Source organism: Borostomias antarcticus (assembly GCF_949987555.1).
Source record: "Borostomias antarcticus genome assembly, chromosome: 12".
Classification (NCBI taxonomy): Eukaryota; Metazoa; Chordata; class Actinopteri; order Stomiiformes; family Stomiidae; genus Borostomias; species Borostomias antarcticus.
Window position 1 is genome coordinate 20,859,334 of NC_140245.1, and position 23,069 is coordinate 20,882,402.

The 23,069-nt window shown below is 45.4% G+C and overlaps 1 protein-coding gene across 1 annotated transcript in view; it reads right to left on the reverse strand.

Moving 5' to 3' along the window:
- Window positions 1-19,246, reverse strand: part of LOC311315936 (fibroblast growth factor 14-like) — a gene marked incomplete at both ends in the record, with an annotated part of 74,091 nt that extends 54,845 nt beyond the window's left edge. The window contains one exon of the mRNA XM_084446660.1: window positions 19,033-19,246. Coding sequence (XP_084302786.1) covers window positions 19,033-19,246 — 214 coding nt within the window. The remainder of the gene's footprint in view (window positions 1-19,032) is intronic.
- Between the last annotated feature and the right edge of the window lie 3,823 nt (window positions 19,247-23,069).

Consider the following 23,069-nt stretch of genomic DNA (forward strand, 5'->3'; position numbering starts at 1 on the left):
CAAATTATTTTCATAGATAACTGTCAGGGTCTGTTTACAACAGGCACACGATAGCGTTTCCATGTGACCCTGATAACTTCTGGCAACACTGATGAAACGTTACGTGTAACTTGGATGTCATTCTCGTTCTCGAAACGGAGCCGTGTTACCCAGGCCTGAGAGAGACGCACGCTCACTGCCGCGACGCAACTCGGAAATACGGTTCATTCTTAAAGTTCTGGTAGCCTACTAATAAAATGGGGTATTGTACTGTTTTTGATGGCAGGGTATCGCGGTACCTTTCTAGTATCGGGATACTGTGCAACACTCAATGCCAATAATGTCAACTTTTCTACATGTAAATATTACACATGACATTGGCACATTTGTAAATATTACACTTGACTTTTGATTGTGTTGTATACAGGATTGTATTGCATTGAATCAAAACCTTTATTGAGACAGGGAACACAGTTGAGAGCAAGCTCTTTTTCAACCCTGGTTACAAAAATAACACATAGGCCTACAGAATACAGATACAACAATGCAGGCAGAATCACACTGTACATGTCTCCTCACTATGGTATTTTGCAGTTCTGTCTTGTCCTTATACCTTGTCTATGTGTTGTCTAGGCTATGTAAGGGATAACATGGTTTTGTAACGCACGCAGGGCTTTTATTTTTCGATAATGACTGGCTGGCCATACGTTATACCGCTTATTACACAGCTATTAACCAACAACAATATACTAATAGGCCTACACTTTTTATTTTGCCAGCAAAATGGTTCTGTGTGCTTGAGCAATGGGCCTTTTCAGAGATTGAAAGATTGAACATTTCAGGCTATAACAGCCAAACCGTTACTGTTTCGAATGTTCATCAATAACTTTCAACTGTCGCCCATGGACATACTGTAATGTGTTGCCCTTAGCAATGATCAGTATTGCACGGTTGCCTTTAACAGTAGAATGTGCGTTTATCCAATCAGAATCAAGTACTTCAGAGAGCCATTTAATAATTCTTATTATTATGCACCAACAGGCCAAAGCAAATTGGGTGCGTTGGTAAATGCGCTCGGAGCACCTGAGTGCTCTCCGGTCGTTCAGAGTGCTTTGAGCGTCCCTGTTGGAAAATTCAGAGCACTGTGCTCTGAGAACGCTCAGAGTGCTCTCACTGAAAAGACAGTTTTTCAGAGTGATCTGACCGTTATTATAATTTAATTTAATTTAATTAGTTAAATTAACTGATTTCAGAGCGCTCTATGACGTTGGAACCAGAGCGCTCAGAAATCATAGCTATACGAACGCACCCCTTGTAGCCTGTGTGTGAAAACCTACCTGACTAAAATCAATTTGATTCTGATGTACAACAATGGATATTTCATTTTGAAGCATGATTATTTCATTTTGAAGACAGATATATTGAAGACATTTATAAGACAATATTATAGACAAAATAATGTCAAATTTGAGAATGGGTGGGGTTGGGTTGTGTCTAATGTTCCACAGTGTGAAATCACTGATGACATCTTCCTCAGGGTTAGGGTTGGGGTTAACCTGAATCCTTCCATCCAACATGGACGACTGTGACCATAATATAAGCTGTACAATTATTGAAATTCATTCTAGACGCAATGTAAAAAACACAAAGAAACGCGAGCTACGCCGCTGCCGTGAGCCGTGAACACTCTGCTGACCTACGCCACGCTGCCGTGGCCGCCGCTAGGCCAGAACCTCGCATGTCCCGTCAGGTCTCCTATCAAATACAATGGGAATAGAATGGATTTTGCTCACGTACGTTCGTCTGCTCAGTTAGCAGCTCAGTTTGGTCCGTGAGGTAAGAGATGGCACAAATCACCCCCCATAGCACAAATCACCCCCCCATATGTGTGTGTGTGTGTGAGTATGTTTGTGTGTGTGTGTGTGTTTGTGTGTGTGTGTATGTGTGTGTGTGTTACATCACTGCTGACCTGGGTCAAACTGGGCCCAGTGCCAGAGCAACATTGATCCTCAGAGCCCAGCACACTCCTCTAATCCTCTAATGTGCAACCCTCTGTACCTCAATGCACAGAGTACCTGTTCACCTACATGGTGTGTGTGGTTGTGTGTGTGTGTGTGTGTGTGTGTGTGTGTGTGTGTGTTGGTGCGCAGGTGCGTGTTTGTTTGTGTGTGTGTGCGTGCGTGCGTTTGTGTGTATTTGTGTGTTTGTGTGTGTGTGTGCGTGTTTGTGTGTGTGTGAGGGGGTCAGGGTTTCAGGTTCTCCTGAGTGCAGGGTTTAGGGCCCCCAGAGAAATGTAATGGCAGCATAAAATGACGCACATACGGAAGAGGCGTGCATGCACTTGCGCACATCTGTAGGTGTGTGTGGAGGTCAAGGACACTTGCTGTCACCTCCTGTAACACGCAACGCAGCATCCACAGTTCATGTCAAACCAAGGATGAACTACCCACCTCTTTTGGTGAATTCGCCGTGCAGTAACTCCTTTGGTCAGCGGCGAGATTCGGGCGAACTGGGCGGCCTGCCGCGGCCGGTCTGAACACAGCATAAGGCTGTGTGTCTACTGGTGAGCTGTACGTAGTTGAACAGCGCCAAGCTCACAGCTGCTTTGACCGCACTGGGAAATCTAGTTGACTGGCTGGGCTACCGACACCTCACGTTAGCGCGGAGTGTTGTGTCTTAGCAGACTGCAGATTGACTAGCTACAGTAAGTTAAGATAGCTAGCTAATGTTAGCTAGTGCTAACGTTCGCTGTCTCTGCAGTCTTGCCGAAAAGTGACCGTCCTCATCGTCAGAACAGTCTTTTATAGCCTGCGCTTCAGCCCAAAAAGTTCCGCTTTTTTCAACTGAATAAAAAGAAAAAGCCTAGAGCTTACAGTATGGGGCTATAGACCTGGTCCAGGGCGATATCCTACAGATAACGCCCTGTTACTGTCAATGCATCATCCCCAACATGGGCGGCAGCAGTGAGTAGGCTAAACAAAGCGGAGAGCGCCGAATCGCCGGTAGAAGAAGACAGTCGATGCGCTGTGGATATTAGACATTTAAGTGTACAAATTCGCCTTTTATTTGAAAGGTGGGGGACTACAAACTGTAGCGACCTTGGAGAAAAGGCTTTCATCTTTCCAACAATGTTTTTACTTTGGTGAGTAACGAAACGGTTTTGTCTGTAGACTCGGACGAGCGGGCCGAGGAAGCGCATTCATAGGTAAATTGCATTGAGAGTAACAGGGCGTTATCTGTAGGATATCACCCTGGACCAGGTCTAATGGGACCATAGCGCTAAAAAGCTCTTGGAACACAGTTCTGGTCTCTAGAGCTCTCGGCAATTATAAACAAGGAGAAAACAGCACCAGCTCTGAAATAAAACTCGCCGGTGGAAACACACCGTGAACGGTAAATGGCTTGATGGCGGATGAAATGAGGCGTTCGGTGTGTATACTACACACACGCGCATAGCGTGCACAGACACACACGAACCAGCACAGACACACACGAACCAGCACAAACACACGAACCAGCACAGTCACACACGAACCAGCACAGACACTCACGAACCAGCACAGACACACACAAACCAGCACAGACACACAAACCAGCACAGACGCACACGAACCAGCACAGACACACACAAACCAGCACAGACACACACAAACCAGCACAGACGCACATGAACCAGCACAGACACACACGAACGAACCAGCACAGACACATGAACGAACCAGCACAGACACAGATGGACGAACCAGCACAGACACAGACGGAGAAACCAGCACAGACACATGAACGAACCAGCACAGACACAGACGGACGAACCAGCACAGACACAGACGGAGAAACCAGCACAGACACAGACGAACGAACCAGCACAGACACACAAACGAACCAGCACAGACACAGATGAACGAACCAGCACAGACACAGACGAATGAACCAACACAGACACAGACGAACGAACCAGCACAGACACACAAACGAACCAGCACAGACACAGATGAACGAACCAGCACAGACACAGACGAATGAACCAACACAGACACAGACGAACGAACCAGCACAGACACAGACGAACGAACCAGCAGACACACGAACAAACCAGCAGACACACGAACGAACCAGCACAGACACACACGAACAAACCAGCACAGACACACACAAACGAACCAGCACAGACACACGAACGAACCAGCACAGACACAGACGAATGAACCAGCACAGACACACACGAACGAACCAGCACAGACACACACGAACGAACCAGCACAAGATTCAACATTCCTTTGTTGTTCCGTCCCTCATGCAGAATAATAATTTAGATGATAATAATATCAAAAAGAGTAGTGCACTACAACAGGACAGGGCTATACACTACACAGTACTACTGTATATAGTACAATACAGTAAAAGTGAAAGTATGGTGTGTGCATTGTAAAGGGTAGGTGCATGAAAAATGCATGTGTACTGTACTGTACATTGTTTGCATGTGAGTGTGTGTTTGTGTGTGCACAGTCTGAGTGTGTGTGTGTGTCACAGGCAGGCAGCGGGCTGTTAGTGTCTGTTGTTCAAGAGCCTGGTGGTCTAGTGGTAAAAGCTGTCTCTGAGCCTGCACGTCAGGGCCGTGAGGCCACTGTACCGTTTGCCAGACGGCAGCAGCTGAAACAGGGACACACACGCACACACACACATACACACACATACATACACACACACACTTTCACAGTTGAAATACCTTCCTGCTTGTGCAGAGATTATAAAATCTTTACAACACCTATTGTAAGTACCTTTTGATCCTCAACATTTGACAAATAACTCTAGTACCTGACAAATGAATTATACTGTATGTAGAAAAAGCTAGATGCAAAGTATGTAATCACAGCATCGGCATAAAGGCTGTATTGTATAAGATAATAGTGGAGATGACAGGCTCATAAAGGCTGTATTGTATAAGATAATAGTGGAGATGACAGGCTCATAAAGGCTGTATTGCATGACATAACAGTGGAGATGACAGGTTCATAAAGGCTGTATTGTATTACATAACAGTGGAGATGATAGGTTCATAAAGGCTGTATTGTATTATATAACAGTGGAGGTGACAGGCTCATAAAGGCTGTATTGTATTATATAACAGTGGAGATGACAGGTTCATAAAGGCTGTATTGTATTATATAACAGTGGAGATGACAGGTTCATAAAGGCTGTATTGTATTACATAACAGTGGAGATGACAGGCTCATAAAGGCTGTATTGTATTATATAACAGTGGAGGTGACAGGCTCATAAAGGCTGTATTGTATTATATAACAGTGGAGGTGACAGGCTCATAAAGGCTGTATTGTATTATATAACAGTGGAGGTGACAGGCTCATAAAGGCTGTATTGTATTACATAATAGTAGAGATTACAGGTTCATAAAGGCTGTATTGTATTATATAACAGTGGAGATGACAGGCTCATAAAGGCTGTATTGTATTACATAACAGTGGAGATGACAGGTTCATGACAATGACGCTGAATGAGAGAAGAACAGAGAACAATTATAGCTGATGCGCAGCACTGGGTCGGGACTAAGATGTAAGTAAGTAAGGGAGGAGGAAGGAGACAAATGACAAATATATGAGGGTCTAGGAGTATACACAAACTGGTGCAGGGATATGTTTTCCTGTTGAAGTCGCACAGAAATGAAAAAAGCATTCTGTCCCATTTTGATTCACATAATTGGTCATAGAGTGTGTTCACATGTATGCCAAAAAAATTACAAAATTCTACTTTTGTTGTAATCTTATATCAAAGTATATAATTTCTTACTTCCTGGAAAACGGTAGGTCACGTGCAATTATGACAACCTTAGAATTTAGGCCAATAATCTCACGACATCCACCCGTCAATCAACGCTATCCTTCTATCGAATCTGTCTAAAGTTCTTAAAACCCGTCCACTTGTCAATGTTCCAATCAAATTCCTCTTAACATTATGTCCCACCCTCATAGCTTGTTTGCGTCGGAAATACGTCAAACTACGGAAGTTAGATGATCTCAAACGTACGTTTCAGTGTGACTATAACTGCTACAGTTAGGAGATGGAACAAGGTTTGAGGTTGTGACATGGTCACAGCTCTTTTCTGTCCTGGCCACACAGTGAACTGCCCCCCTCATATTTCGCCATAGTCTCAAAACTCACCTATTCAAGAAGTACTACCAGGATTATCCTTATTAATCAGCTTTTTTGTTATTTACTTTTGCAATTTACCTTAAACACTAGATTATACTTGTAGTAACTTGTTTAGAAAGGAGAAGCACTTGTGAGTTCTGGGGCTGTATGTATCAAACATCGAATTATAAAGAAAGATCTTATAAGAGCTTTCTTTGGAGTGATCAGCGAATCATTCTTTGCTTTGTTTTTGTTTTTTTACCCAAAATGAAGGTTGGCAAAGTGTTGCCGAAACATTCTTCCGGTCTCAGGTGTGTGCACGTCTCTGCCAGCCAGTAAGAGAGCCCCAGAGGTGTCTTAGGGTGTGTTCACACCTACACATTGGATCCGTTTGGAATCGGACTATCAGACCAAAAAAGTTTGGAGAGGTGTGAACGCGTATTCGAACTCGGTCCCCGGATCAAACAACCGAACCATGGTCCGCCTAAAAAGCAAGGACTCGGTCCGCTTCGAAAGGGACCATGCTTCGGTTTGCTTTTGGTGTGAACGCGCATCGGACTATCCGTAGGACCAACTGCTGGGACGTGGATTGACCCATAGGCTCCTGCCAAGAAAACGTTCATATCATTTCTGATTAATTATTTGATTAATGGTAGACATCTGTATTGTAAATCACTTTCATGTGATAATAATTTTATAACAAGTTCAAGATTGAAGAGATTAAATAACAATATGTAGACATTCGCAATATTTTGACTGACAATGCAAGGATAACTAGAGTACAACTATGGTTACCCTACAGCTCTGGTCGATTAGGCCTACGTGATGACATTTGACAGATGTCTTGAGTAATCCTTTACAATGTAATACATCAGTGCATAAACTTTGTGAAATAGAGACACTGAACCACAATCAAAATGTGAGATTTAATTTTGCACTGGCGCAGCATCTGGACACAGACAGGGCGTGTTCTCCAAGTTACGCGCACTGCACTGTGCATAATGGTGCCAGTTGGTAACATATCACAAGAAACGGTGCTAAAACTGACTGATAGATCAATTGATAGATAGATTGATTCAAAGTTCCTAATCCGTACAATCGCTCTTCAAAAACACAATTAACCATCCACGTTACAGTTGTTTGGGGAGGGCACTTTCTCGAAATCAATAGCCTATGGCCTTCTTTACGCACATCCCAGGACAGATAGAATTGTCATCCTATCAATCGAAAGGGGCGTTATATCGTATTTGGATTACAATGCTGACATAATTATGGTACTTGGTGAGTAGCGCAAATATTTGGCTATTAGTGTATCACTATGGACGCTATAGAAAATTCTGATTTGCTGTGGACATGTTGTTTGTTGGTGCAGGGTAAATGGATTCCAATATAGGAGACTGACATGCGGTTAATGATAGATTTTCCCTCGTAATTTTTCTAGACAATAGATGAGCAACCTGTACAGCCGCGTGATATTTGTTTACATGTGTTGGTTCGATTACACAAATGACCTTGTGAACGTGAACCAGACCCAAAAAAACTGCAACAATGTTGCAACTTCACTCATTTGGTCTGGTCCTTGGTTCAGACTTTCTGGTGTGATCGCAACCGTAAATACCTGACAGGTTAGAGTATTCTTAAGTCACAAGAAATTTTATAAGTCACGTTTATTCTTAAATTTGAGTGTAGAAGTAAAAGTCACCAGTTCTTAAGATACACTTGAGAATTTTTTTTTTTACTCTGAGCAGCTTGATACATACGGCCCCTGGTGAATAGTAGTACACTAACTTCCTATGTTAAATGCAATTATTGTAAGTCAATTTGGATAAAAGTGTCAGCTAAATGACTAATGTCATGCGAACACCCAAAGACAACATGCCATGCTATTGCTAACTAGCCAAATAATGAATCTTAGCTGTGTGTTGCTGGGGGTGGATGTCATATTATTGGTTGAAATTGGTTCAGTCAAACTACTGTACGCAAGCACACATTTTGTTTTACGTGAAAACGTGATTGGATTTTGATAGAATTATGGCAACCCGGAGCCTTTGCAGCCCAAAATGGCCACCTGTGCCACAAAGTGGCCGTTAGCTGTGGGACTACAGCTCCCAGAATCCCACAGGCTGTGGGTTATGCCGCGTTCCAGATAGGATTTTGAGTCCGTAAGTTACGACTTCAAGTCACGACTCACGACTTCATAGCGTTCCAGGCAAACTGTCTGAATGCGCGGCATTCTGGATAAATGTAAACAAGCCGATATGGTAAAAGCTTGAGATTTGGCACATTGTCAGAGCTGGCAAGCTAAACATTGTATGCCTAATTTCGCTATGCTAAGAAATCGTATGTTACATTTTATTTATTGACATCATCGACCTTTCGCCGTTTGCATGGTCACGTTCAGGTTTACCTGGATGTTAGCTAGCTAGCACTAGCTATCTCTTGTCAACATATTTGGGCATCATTACATACAAAGAGCAGATTGTAGTGCATAATCGTTTGTATTATTTTGATTACAACGTACTAATTTACTTTACGTTGCCCTAAAGTTATCTTTGTCGCCATACCCATGGGGGCTGCCATCTTGCTTAGAGGGCTGTGTGACGTCAGAGAGCGCAACTGGGAGTACATCGATCTGGTATGAGTTCACGGGTGGGAAGTTACAGGTTTGACTGCCATTCCAGTGCATTTTCACGTGTAGAAGGTCGGAAAAACACGAGTTACGGGTTGCATGGAACGCGCCATTAGAGAGCTGAATGACTACCTCGGCTGATTGTCCACACCTGCCTCCAATCAGCAATCAGCCACGTCCCCTCACCAAAAGCTGGAAAAACCAGGCTAGAAGAAGCCTGGGAGTACAATAACAGAACAATAAAACAAATATGTTTCACACTCAATAAGTGGAGAACAAAAGAAAAAGCTTACAAACTTGCAATATGGCACAGGAAACACTAGGGACAACTCACAGCTACAGCAAATAATGAACAGACAAAGAACAGGAGGGGAGCTACATGTAGGCTATATATACACAGATTAACCAATCAAACAATGAGTGGCACAGGTGTCCTCTCAATGAGAGTCAATTTAGCCAGTTGTAGTCCTAGGCTGCATTCCGAACCCTACTATATAGTATGCCAAAACAGGATGTAGTATGTCCCAATACATAGTATGCCACATGGAGTATGGCAAAAATACCAGGATGTCCTACTACATCCGGTCGTATTTTGCAGTATGCAAGCCAGTTTCTGGCTATTCTGACCCACAATCCTGTGCGCAGCGGAAATGTGCGAGTCGTGACAGCTGTAGACGAATGTCGCGTTATGGACAGCGACGGATGTGGGCAAATTTCATGGCGCAATGTCATGACAAGGTAGTATGTCCCAATTGGATGCCTACTGCTTGCAAAGTATGTACTTTCTAAGGGCAGCTGTAGTAGGTACTGGTAGTAAGAAGTAGAAGTATGCGATTTGGAACGCAGCCCTAGTGTCCGCTATTGGGGCAGGGTTGCCAACAACAACGTCTCTGATTGGTGGAGACTTTGCTGTTGCACTATAGGATTGTGGGTAGTGTGTTTTTGTGCGTGGCTGTAAGCCAGCGCACCTAGGATAGCATTTGTCCGGTTATCACTCCCTCCCTCCCTCTGTTGAATGTTGACCTGCATTTCTCTGTTGGCACCACAAGAGGCAGTAGTCCCAGCACACCAAAATAAAGAAGGACAACCCACTGATCTCCACTGCACAAGTAGAGTAGCGGCGAAAGCAATGGAGTCCCACGCGGGAGATCGGGGTTCAAGGCCCCGGTGGTGATGATTTTATGGGACTATACCCAAAACCTCCACATGTTCTTCCTTTCACTCCGACCTTTACCCCTTGCCTTATAGGTCTAACCCTAACCCTAACCCATCCTGTCCCAACCCCAACCCTTATTCTAACCCCAACTCTTACTCTAACCCCAACCCACACTAGGGACTGGAAGAAGAACACCAAAACCAGCCTGCTGATCTACATTGCACAAGTAGAGTAGTGGTGAGAGCATAGGACTCCCACCCGGGAGACCGGGGTTCAAGGCCCCAGTGGGGATGAACTTTATAGGACTATATACCCCAAACCTCCACACGTTCATCCTTTCACTCCAATCTTTTTATCCCTTACCTTTGTCCAGAAAAAGAAGCTGAACCAATTGCAGCAAAATAGCTAATGTTACAGGAATCATCAGTGTAACTGCTTTAGCCACTGACCGCTACCATTAATGTTATGGAAGCTGCTGCTAGTTGTTGTGAGCTCATGAGCTAACTGGCTATCCCACTCTTATTGTGCTGGATTAGCATTGGAAGCATGTGGATGTGTCCAGGCGACAAGACCTATCTTAATTTATCAGACATTATTTCATGTCATTTCAATTCACAGCTATTTCAGTGGCATGACTAGCTTCCGTCCTACCAGTCCTGAACAGAAACAAGCTAGCCACGCACATAAGCCAGGCTGGACCTGGCCTGGTTTCCTGTATGAACAGCAGTAGTTTGAGGGGACAGGCAAACATGAGGACAGACAAGATACTGTCAAAAATACAGTTTTTGAGATACATTTTTCAGACTACATCTACCACGTCATGAAAATGTTGTCATTTTGTCATGAATATAGAGATTTATTGAGTATTTGCAGTAGCTGCATACAGTACTGATGCGCTGTGGGCTCAATTTTTGATATTTCAAAAATCTATGAAGATCATTTGTGGAGGAGAGTCTGAAGATGTAGTGTAGCAAGTGAGGTGTCAATTGACCAAAATTTGGGTGGAGTAGGGTTTGATAGGTTTTACAGTTTTTGAGAAAAACAGAGTGATGAGGTGCATTTCCATTATACTTTTTCACAAAATAAAGTTTTGACAAAGTACAATTGCGACTTGCAAATGTTTCAATTGAAAGATGTTTTGCGCAAGAGCCGTAATTCCCGTAGTCTAGTCTTGCGACGCCACACAATTCACGCAAAGCGCAACCAGGAAGTAAACAAACCGGTCCCGAGATAGGTGTCCTACCTGTCTCGAGACGGGTGTTCTACCTGTTGCTCCAATGGTAAATAGCGGCTGGCGGACATTTGGGACATTTTCTATGACATAGCATGGATAAGGAAGTGTTCATGAATCTGTTAAAGGAGTAGTAAAGGGAAAATGCATGTTTAGCCCTGTTTTAATGTTACTTATGATCATATACTGTAAAATGGTTCAGATCAAAACTAGCACTTTTGAGAAAGTCTGATAATTGCTCTACCACCGTTTAAGTCATACAATAGATGTGGGTGGGCATCTTGAAAAATCTTTCAAAAACATGTTAAACTCTCGATTTCAAAGACAAGAAGCTCACCGAGGGGGTAATTGGTGTCGGTTGGTGTTCTGACATCAAATTCTCCGCAAAGTATGAATCCTGTAGGGTTTTATTGATCATTTTATGGAATCCATTGATTTGTATTGAAGCGACCGTTGTAAATGTGTAGATCAATCCGCAGAGGGGATTCAGGAAGCGGAACTACTTTAAGGCATTGCACGAGATCGGAATCAGTTCAAGCGGAAGTTTACACACGTATGTGCTGCGACTAAATAGTTATATGCTTAATATTTAAAAAAGGCCTTTCCAGATGAACTAGAATCTTACTTTATGGAGAATTATATGTCAGAATGCCAACTAACACCTCGGTGAGTTTCTTGTCTTTGAAATTGAGAGTTTAACATGTTTTTGGAATGATTTTTCAAGGTGCCCACCCACATCCATTGTATGAACAAAACGGTGGTAGAGCAATTATCAGACTTTCTCAAAAGTGCTAGTTTTGTCAACGTTTTGATCTGAACCATTGTATATGATCATAAATAACCTTAAAACAGGGCTAAACATGCATTTTCCCTTTACTACTCTTTAACTTTAACTTTATATATTTTTGTAGAAACAAAAAAAGCCTAGTGTCGCTAGAAAGTTAGGTGTTTCAGGAACAATATTATATGTTGTTATTAATAATTCATTGCGAAAATGTCGACACGATCAGGGATTTACTGCGACTGGACTCGTGTAAAATCTCTAAAATCCTCTTCTTCTCTTATGTCATGTCCGGTGACGTGTGGCCTAAATGCAAAAAAAGTATTTCCATTACACTTTTGCGATATACTTCTATATCGACACGTCTGAAAAACCACCTCATGAGAGCGTAAAAACTTTTTATCGACACTTCGAGGTTTTTCGAAATGTAGGTGTTTCCATTACCGGTTTTCATTGCGATATTCAGGTTTTGCGCATTTCTAGTGGTAATGGAAACTTACCTATGGACTTCATAATTCCTGTCAGCTCAAAGCATAATATTATGGAAGTTTCTGCTCACTACATTTTGGTGGTAGTTGCAAAGTGATAGCACATATGGCATTTTCTCCACATTTACCAGTAAAAAACAAAAACACAAAACAAATAATCCATTGCAAACATATCTGAATGCCAAATACACATTCAAGCGATACCAACATTTCACAGTAACCCGTTCAAACGCAAGCAACTGCCATGTCTGTGATGTTGAATTAACAACAAAGCAGTGAACAATATTTCCCGGAAATGACTCAATGTTTACAATTCTCATTCTGCTTTGACCGTATGTATCTGAGCGGTGGCTGTCATTGAGGTAGACATTGCTGTTTCATCTAGTCCGGTCCAGTCCGGTCCAGCCATGGCCTGCTGGAACTCTGGCCAGGCTCCTCTGCCTTCATCTCTATACCACCTCACCAACCAAACTCTATAACACAAACACAACTCAAAAACACACATACATGCACATGCGCACGCACACACACACACACACACACACACACACACACACACACACACACACACACACACACACCACTTCAGATAGAACCCTCAAGACAGAGGCTTGAGTCTGACGCCTGCCTTATCATACACTGCTGACTATGTGTGTGTCTGTGTGTGTGTGTGTGTGTGTGTGGTAGTTCCACTTCTCTCTCCCACTTTGAGCATGCTGAAAGTTGGAACCTTGGCACCATAATTTCCATAATGACGACAAGCCCCAGCGTTACAGTGGACGTGTCTGGATGTTCCATATTGCTCTGCTTGTAGACACGAAAACACAACGCTTTACTTTAACTACTTTAACTAACTACTTTAACTAACAACTGAACCAAAACATTATCTTCACACGAAGCTTACAGCACAGAGACAGTCCAAGGACAAGCAGCAGAACAAGTGAATGATTGCAATGCAAGTGAATGATTGCAATGCAAGTGAATGATTGCAATGCTCGATGTACCTTTCACACACTCCCACAAACTGTACTGTATCACACACACGAACACGCACACACATACAGTACACAAACACAGACACACCTACAATATTACCTGGATTGCTTCTGCTCAGAGCAGCGTTTATCTTTCTCTCTACCACTCTCAGAACCGTCTCTAAATCCATGAGACGAAGGCAGAAACACAGCCCCAGTTAACACATGGTCTACCCACATACACCCCATGGACCTGCCTTAAACCACTAGGCATCCAACACGCCCCCGACACACACACACACACACACCCCAGGGGTGATTAATATAGACATTGTGTCACACTGACATCAAGCCAGAGTTTGAGATTGGTATGCTTCAGCGAGAGAGAGAGACAGAGACAGCGAGAGGGATGGAGAAAGAGAGAGACAGTGAGAGATAGAGAGAGACAGAGAGAGAGAGAGAGAGAAAGAGTAAAAGAGAGAGAGAAGTGTAGCCACCAGTCTCTTGATTCAATCCAGAGAGGAAATGTTCTGTCTGAGCTCAAGGGTCTGTCTGCCTCCACACTTCTGACTGGCCTTTGAAGACAGATATGTCTGCACCTGGCTGCTCTACACCTGGACTCACTTCACACTCACTCACTCACTCAGACAGCAGAGAGACCTGATATGATAGTTCTAGACACTTATCACACACTTACACACACTCACACTTGCACACACACACACACACACACACAGTGCCAGACAATGGAAAATCCAGGAGAGTCCAGTAGTTACTAGGGTGGAGCACTGGGGGTTGTGGGATTCAGCTGGTTTGTTAGTACTTATGGGGGGAGGGGGGGGGGGGGGGGGCTTGGTTAGAGTCTCAGCAGAGGAGAAACCGAGCTCCACTTCTTTGACGCTACCATGGAGGCCGTTCTCCCGTATGGCTGTGAGGGCTGGACCCTGAGCCACTCCCTGCAGAGGTCGCTGGACGGATGCTACACCATAATGCTACGTGCAGCACTGGACATAATTCATAACGCGCACGTCAGTATTGAAGATCTGTACGGAGAGAGGCCAAGGGTGAGTGAGAAGATAGCAGCAAAGAGAATGAGGCTGGCTGGGCACTACTACAGACGCCGTGAGCTTCCAGCCCAGAAACTGGTGTTATGGGAGCCATCTGCAGCTGTCATGCAAGGCGCCAGCAATTCAGGGTTTGGTGTCTTTGCTCAAGGACACTTCAACATGTGGACGGGGAGGTGCTGGATTCGAACCACCTGCTGTAGCCGCTCTACCTCCTGAACCACAGATGCCCGCAGGGCAAAACTCTGCACACGGAGCGTTGACAGGGAACTTGTTTCGTTCATCCAGGTTGTTTTGGAGGACAACAGGTGGTCAAGGAAGAACATGTAGCAATTTGGACTATTCAAATACCACATGGGTACATGTTTACCTGACCAGGTTGTCATATGATGTCTCTTTTGTTCACGAACGTGGTGCGAGAGGATCATGAAGAGATGTCATCGGTGCAAATGATAATACTATAAAACACGGAAGAGTGACTCTTGTATTTAGCATTTAATTTCTATCGCTATGACTGTCAACCTGTAGGATCTTGTTCCTAGTTTAGGAGCTTGTTCCTGATTTATGATCTTGTTCCTGATTTATGATCTTGTTCCTGGTTTTGCATGCGGGTGCCGGTGATGTGGGGCAGGCAGGCCTGAGGGCTTCAATAAAACATCAACACCATCACGGGACTGTGGCTAAAGGAAGAAGGCATAAGGTGAGGGAGATGTGTGTGTGTGTTGAGTGTGTGTGTGTGTGTGGCGTGAGGTACACTGTAAGTAAAGGAAGAGTGAAAGCTTTTATCTGGGTCATGGCTGCATAGGAGATGAGGCATTAAGTAATATCATCTTTTTTCCTTTTAACGATGACTGATGGCTGCTGGGTACCACTAACAGTGACCGGGAACCGATCACACAGCCGCAAACCCTTCCGTCGGAAATCAGCTTCCAAATTCAGCAGCACTGTCCGCCCTGCACACTAAATATAACGTGCAAGTAAATAATGTAACGGTTGGTTACAAGATAAAACATAAGGTACGATGTATCGAACTTGGGTAGAGTCAAGAATGTTGTTATGGAAACGAAATACACTTCGCGAGAGCCGCATCTCTTTTTCAACACAAAATCCGCTCTGGGTAACTTATCCGCTACATAAATATCTGCAGTGTGCACACAGCCATGACAGTGAAAATAGTCAGCTAGCACATCAGGCTAAAACCTTGTTTTGTGAGGTAACGATCAGATATATGCTGATCGCCATGTCATCAAATTACAGTAAATCCCAATTATGCTCAAATAGACAAACGTTTGTTTGACATCATCACCAGACAGAATCAGTTAAACAGCAGACAAAAGCCCTATGTGATGTGATGTCATCAATCAGAGTCAGCCACGTGTGCAGCCAATGATGAAGTCGTTGTTGTGAGCTCATAAAACAGAGCAGGCGGAGGGACTGTGTTTGGCGCACATCTATGACATCAGCAGGCCGCCAGAGCACAAGGAGAGCAGGGTGTCGGGAGAAACAGGTCTGCCCCTGGGCAGGGACTCACAGACAAAAGCAAGGACAGACAGAGAGAGAAAGGGAGAGAGAGAGAGAGAGAGATGGTGGAAAAAAGAATGAAAGACAAAATACAGGTAACAGGAAGAGACAGAATGAAAGCAAAAAAGCAGAGCAAAGACAGAAAGGGAGAGAGAGGAAGAGAAAAGGAAGGTTACTACTTACTACTATTGATTACTTACCACACCTACCAACACATGCGTGCACACCAACACACACACACACGCACATATGTCAACCTCAGCAGTAAATGTTCCCATAGGACTTACACTAATAGTGCCATTCAGAGGGAAGAGGCTTAACTGTCAAGTCAGCAAAACTCCTCCTCCTCTTCCACCTCCTCCTTGGCTCTCGGTCCATATTCTGCAGCTGGCAGCTGAATATTACTATAGGGCCTCTACACTGACACAGTGTATCCAGGTACTGTAGAATCACACTCTACCTCTTCCTGCATGGTACAGTAGCTGGCCACAAGTTGATGGGTTTGATTCCCAACAGGAGTATGGGTTTAACTGCCCTGTTAACAGGAGTACGGGTTTAACTGCCCTGTTTCTGAAATGTGTTACAGTGTAGCCTAAACTGACTGTGAGTCGATTTGCACAAGACGGCTGTATTCTGTTTCATTCGTTTCGTTCTTACAAGAGGAACGATGTTTAATGGTTCATGGCTCATGGTTCATGGTTCACCTCTGCATGCACCTCTGTTGTGCAACTCTAAAGGCTAATTCACCTGTTGGCAGTCCCACAAGATTCTCTATAGACACATATAAACACACACACACTGGAGCGGCAGATATCAGTCCTCCATATAGCTAACCCTCTCGGCAGTTCCCCTGACCTGAAATTGATCGTATTTATTGAGCCAATATGCAAATGAGTTCCAGATTTTCCATCCAAAGTAACAGAAGCAACACAAATATGCACCCCCCCCCCCCCCCCAATGCCAGATCTGGTATTGTACAGTATTTTATTCATTATACCTTGATGTGAAAACATGATTAATGTATATGCATCTGGTAAGATATTGCTGAACTTTGGTCTCCCCCTCTGACCTCAAGCTGGTCATGGATAGCTACAGGGGCAGTCAATAACTAATTCAGTCCCTGTGGACGTGTGTGTGTGTGTGTATGTGTGTATGTCCGTGCGTGCATGTGCTTGTGTGTGATTGCGGGTGTGGACGTTTGTGTGTGGGTGGTGGGTGGTATGTATGGGTGGTTGGTGGTGCATGCATGTGTATGTGTGTGTGTGTATGTGCGTGCATATGTGTCTGTGTGTGCATGTGTGTCTGTGTGCATGTGTGTGTGCGTGCGTATGTGTGTGTGTGTGTGTGCATGCGTATGTGTGTGTGTGTGTGTGCATGTGTGTGTGCGTGTGTGTGTTTGTGTAGAGTATTTCAAACCTTCGATGAAGGTTGCACTGTCCACGCAACACCACTAGGGTCCTACTGGACCGGTTCAGCACCATGGACAGCGGCAGTGAAAAGCTATTTGGCTCTATCCAGAAGCACTCATGTGCCCAGCATAGCACAGACATCAAACTGTTGATTCTGATGTGTGATTGGTAGGCATGTGTTGCCCAAGCAGGCATTGGTTAGGGATAGCATACTCAGACCTCACCTCTATCAATACGGCTTTCTCTCTCTTTCTACCCCCCCCCCCCCTCCTCCCTCTGTCTCTTAAAACTGTACCAAAATTATGGCACATGATCTTGCAGTCCATGACTTGTGAAAGTTGACAGTGAGAGCCGCTGCAGTGTATGAGCTGTCTGCCAGGGAGAGGGGTCTTGGATTTAACTGCAATGGCCATGGGTATACTCCCAAACTCACTGCTACCCGCTATTTCCACAACACACACTCCCCGGACCCTGCGTTTAAATGCGTCACGGGAAAATATAGTCAGAATATTCTGGACACTGTTTTTACGCAGCCGAACAAGTGTAGTCCGCCTCCAACGGCTGTTCAACGGTCGGTCGGTAAATTGGAGCGGTGTCTGAGCCACATGTCAATCTCGCGGTGTCAGCGTGGCTTAAAGTAGTTGTGATCTACTACACCGCAGTGAGAGACAAGCAGCCGAGGAGATGGGGGGGGGGGTCTCTGCATGTCCGCCTGCTATCCGAGAATCCGACACATCACCTGTTTTAGATCTGGGAGGCTTGCAATGTTCCAATCCATCAGGCCTGCTTCGAGTGGAGACGCATCTCACAGTCCTCAATAACTCTAAAAAGAAACGCCTTTAAACTGTGTTTGGGCTACGATTCTGAAGCGCAGAGCGATACATTGGTTCACACGAGACGAGCAGTCTGAATAGGACTGGTTCTACGGCGCTATAATCTCTATAAGACTGTTGCATTTGCTTGGAGGAATCACCAGGCTAACCGCCCTGTTATTGGGTTGAGACGTATGTCGGAAAGGTAACCAAGCCTTTGAGGCCGCAGACGCAGACGAGTGTCAGTCGGAGAGAGAAGTGTTGCAGAAGTGTTTTACTGCAGTGATACGAACCCGAGCAGCGCCAGCAGCTGAAACACAGCCTGGTGACGGCGGAGGGAGTGGGAAGGCCTGTATACAAAGGGTGAAATCCGCAATAATACGAGCTTTACTTCCAAAAATAAGGTCTCCCTAAAAAGTTAAGATATAAGTAAGGCAAATACCTGCATATTGCAAAAGGTTAGAAACGCGCTTTCGGCTATATTCTGATTTTCTGCAGTGCCTTTCTCTCTTTCTTTATCTCCCCCTGTCTCTCTTTCTCTCTCTCAACACACACATAAACACAACACACACACACGCGCACACACACACACAAACACACAACAGCAGCAGCGATGGATGGATCAGTGCGAATAACTTATGCCCCCCCCCCCCTCCTCCTCGTGCGCTCACTTGCTGCACAACAGCGATTGCGGATCCAACACTCCAGCGACCACAAACTAGAACCGAACAGTGCAAAAGAACACAAATAAAGAGACGCGCGCGCGCATTCATGCACGCACGCACACATACACACACACGCACACACAGGGGTCTCTCACTCGCACTCTCTCTCAACTCACCAGTTGGGTTCTTGGTTTTCTTGAGACTCTTGCCACAAAGACACTGCAGCATATGCGATCCTTTGCTGAAAATGTTCCAAAGAAACCTCATGGATTTGGTCGAAGAGCGCTCCAGCAGCCTAGACACCCTCATGGGGACCCGCTCCCCTCGCTTGCATAACAGCCCGGTCTCGTTTGGCTCCGTTCGGCGACTCGGCCCGACTAGCTGCACCATAGAACAGACCAGGAGGATCCCCGGTTCTTCTGAGTTGGCGTTTGGTTTCAGGAATGCGTCGCTGTGCCTCAGGATGAAGCAAACGGTTGCCGATATCTCCGCCCGCTCCTCAGCACTGCTGCTGCTGCCGCCTGGCCGGCGCGTCAGAAGCCCAAACACGCTCTTTAGATCGCATCTGCCGCACGGGGGGAGCGGTGCAGCAGACAGGCACGCGGTGCTAGCGTGAAGACGGCGAAACGCAGGGGGTTTCTGGACAAAAAACCATCGCATATTACTTCGTTCGGTTCCGTGGGGAGAGGGGCTGCGGGGTGGGTTCGGGTCTGTCCGTTAAGAAGCCGGCAGATGAGGCATTTCTATAAGGAACACTGCAGCGGTGGCTTCCACCAAACAGCGCATACCGGAGACGAAAACCCCGATCCAAACAGCGTCGTCACTCCGGTTCAGCACGCTCTTACTGTAAATCACGGCAGGGGCCAAATCCCAATTCGTTTCTCCCTGTGCCTTTAAATAATATGTTTAATATTTAATAATAAAAACCCGGGGTTCTCAATAATCCATGTTCCTCAGTCAGGGGGGTCCTTGCTGGCTGGGTCCCTGGTGTTGTTTTTTCTTATTTCTAGCTCTTCTCTCTCCTCTCCTTTCTCGTCTTGTTGATGGAAAGAAGCTGACTATGTCTTTTCTCCCAAAAGTGTAACGCATCCGGTGGAGATGTGTGTGTGCGCGTGGTCCCCTAGTCTGCCCCTGCGCCGGAGAAGGGGGTGGGAGGAGGAGTCGAACCAAACGATCGGCTTTCCATTACGTAGACACGTGGTTCCCACTCCGTCACCGGCAAACTAGACCTTCCCCCTTTAACAAATTCTGTAAAAGAGGCACGAGACGCCGTCATCACCGGGCTGGGTATAGCCTGCGGTGAGGCTCGCCCTCCCGCCTCCGCCGGTTCTAAACCAGGACAGAAGCCCTCCATCAGGCAAAGGGAGAGACTGGAGTGAGTGTGTGTGTTTGTGTGTGTGTGTGTTTTTGTGTGTGTGTGTTTTTGTGTGTGTGTGTGTGTGTGTGTGTGTGTGTGTGTGTATGTGTATGTGTGTGTATGTGTGTGTGTGTGTGTGTGTGTGCATGTGCGTGCGTGTGTGTTCGCGCGTGTGTGTGTGTGTGGGGGGGTACGCTATACATTAAATATAGAGATTAGGGCCTATGTCAGCGACAAAGCTTTTGCTAGTCTCTCATCTGATGGAAGGGAATGGAAGGTTCCAGCCTGTGTGTTCCACTGTTTCTATGACCTGGTTGCTGTCTGAGGTCATCTCCACATGCTTAATCACATCCCTCCGAGCGAGGTTATTTCTACATGCTTAATCACATCACTCCATTTCCTTATTACGGGCAGACATGGAGTCCCGTCCCCATGGCAACGGATCAGATACAATAACCCCCGATCGCTCTCTTAGTGCATGTGGCTGTGGCCCATCAATACTCAATATCCCCCAGTGAGGGTGTGTGTAAGTGAGATTAAGGGAGAGAGAGGGAGAGAGAGAGAGTGTGTGTGTGTGTGAGAGAGAGAGAGAGAGAGAGAGAGAGAAAGAGTTCAGTTGCTAGGCGCTGTCCAAGGTTCTGAATCTGGTATTGATGAAGTATCAATACTTTGATTTTGGTTTGTTGAGTGAGCCCTCATAGGCTTCATAGTTTGAAAATTTCGTAAGGTTATATTATGACACTCATGACATATGTCGAATGTTTCTCATGAGATATGTCGAACGTTTCTCATGAGATATGTCGAAGGCAGCTTTCGGCTGAACAAAGTTACAGTTCAATTCCTGCAAGGCATGTCGTCCAGTTCCAACCATGTTTAGCCATATCTGCGATGCTCAAGACCAAAGCTTCGCGCATCATGGCATTTTGAATTGGGATGGAGGTATGTGTGTTGTGTTTGTATTTCTTTGTTTTCTCTCTCATTCTGCAGTAATGACACAAGTTAACAGACTTTTCATACTTTTTCCTGCTTTCATGAGAAGCGGTTGGGAAGAGAGGCTGTTTTCCAGGGGTACCCGAGGGCCCTGGTGCTGAACCGGTCCAGACTCCAGCAGGCCAGAGTGTCCGAGATTCTTACCTATCTGTTGCACACATTTCTGAATGGGCAGGCCACTCCTGGGAAGATCACTGTCCTGTCAGCCCCGTCAAATATATCTTCCTGGTAGAAAGCGCCTGCAGGGTCCTATCATCTGGGCCAAGAATAGAATAGAATACAAATGCATAATTGATCGTTGAACATTATTTATCTCTTCTTGACAAACTTTAAAAACATTCAACAGCGGTCTCATAGAGAATCAGGCAGACACACAGGAGATACACAGTGACACATACCGTACGTGCACACACACATACACACACACATCGTGTTGAGAGAGGGCCATGCTCTTATTCAGGACGGTTGAACCTGAGCTGCGATACCGTGGAAGTCTACATGTTCCCGTCATTAAAAATGGAGATATTTTGAATGTTTTAAAGGCCATGCAGAGATGAAGAAGTAGCCATTCTCTCAGTTTCTCTCACAGCAGACTTGTCAGTCTGCAGCTCGGGAGGTACAGTAGAGCGGGTCGTCCACTGACCGCAGGGTCGGCGGTTCGAATCCCGACTCCTCCTGTCCACATGTCGAAGTGTCCTTGGGCAAGACACTGAACACCAAACTGCTCCCAATGAGCAGGCTAGCGCCTTGCATGACAGCTGCCACCATTGGTATGTGAATGGGTGAATGAGAGGCCATTTTAAAGCACTCTGGATAAAAGCACTGTAGAAGTTCAGTCCATTTACCATTCACCCCTGGTTTGGACTATAGGTGGCAGTTGAACTTGTTCAGTTGTTCTGTTTGTCGAAAACACCCTCATTTACACTGTTTGCTTTCATGAAAGAAGACAACCACATTACTAGAAGCTCACAGGAGCACCCAGCCTGTCTGCTGCTCACCCGCATTCAAATGAAAACGACGGAGTCATTAAGCCGTTTCCATGCTGACGTGTTCCATGCTGATGTGCTCCCACACTCAACCAAACAGGCCAGGCCCCCCCCCCCCCACACACACACCCTACTCCCCAACTGGAGAAATGCTGAGGACATATTCCACTGGCAACCACGAATGCATGTGTTTGTTGTTGTGCTCACCCGTGAGTGTGTGTGTGTGTGTGTGTAATTGCCATGTGGCTAATAAACGACCTTCGAGGTCCAGTAATTATTATTATTATTATTATTAAGGATGGATGGATGTGAACAGACAGTACACAGGGCAGACCACCTGACCACTGTGCTGATCAGAAGCCGAGGAGGACATTGACCATGTGCAGACCCAGAGGACTCAGCCTGGCCATAGAGACAGGCCGTCACAGCAAGACTGGGCAGTCTGCTCACTCTGACAGACTGGGCACAGAGATAGACCATCACAGGCAGACTGGGCTCACTCTGACACACTGGACACACTGCTGATATGTGCTGTTGTTGTTGGTTTGTATTCTTCCATCAGTGTCTCATTGTGATGTATTGTTTATAGGTGTTTGGTGGTAATATTTGAAGTCATTCCATGTGATGCCAATAAAGCACTGACACTGAAAAATGCAAAATGATAGAGAGGAAAGAGAGAGAGAGAGAGAGAGAGAGAGAGAGAGAGAGAGGGAGAGAGAGAGAGAACGGCCAGTAAGCTTTTCATTCAGTGCAGTCAAGCCCCATCTCTTGTCTTGAGATCAAAGGAATATGGTCGGACATCACCTCAAGCTAAGGGGTTCCTGCCTGTGTGTTCCACTGTTTCTATGACCTGGTTGCCGTCTGTTCTCACAGGTCATCT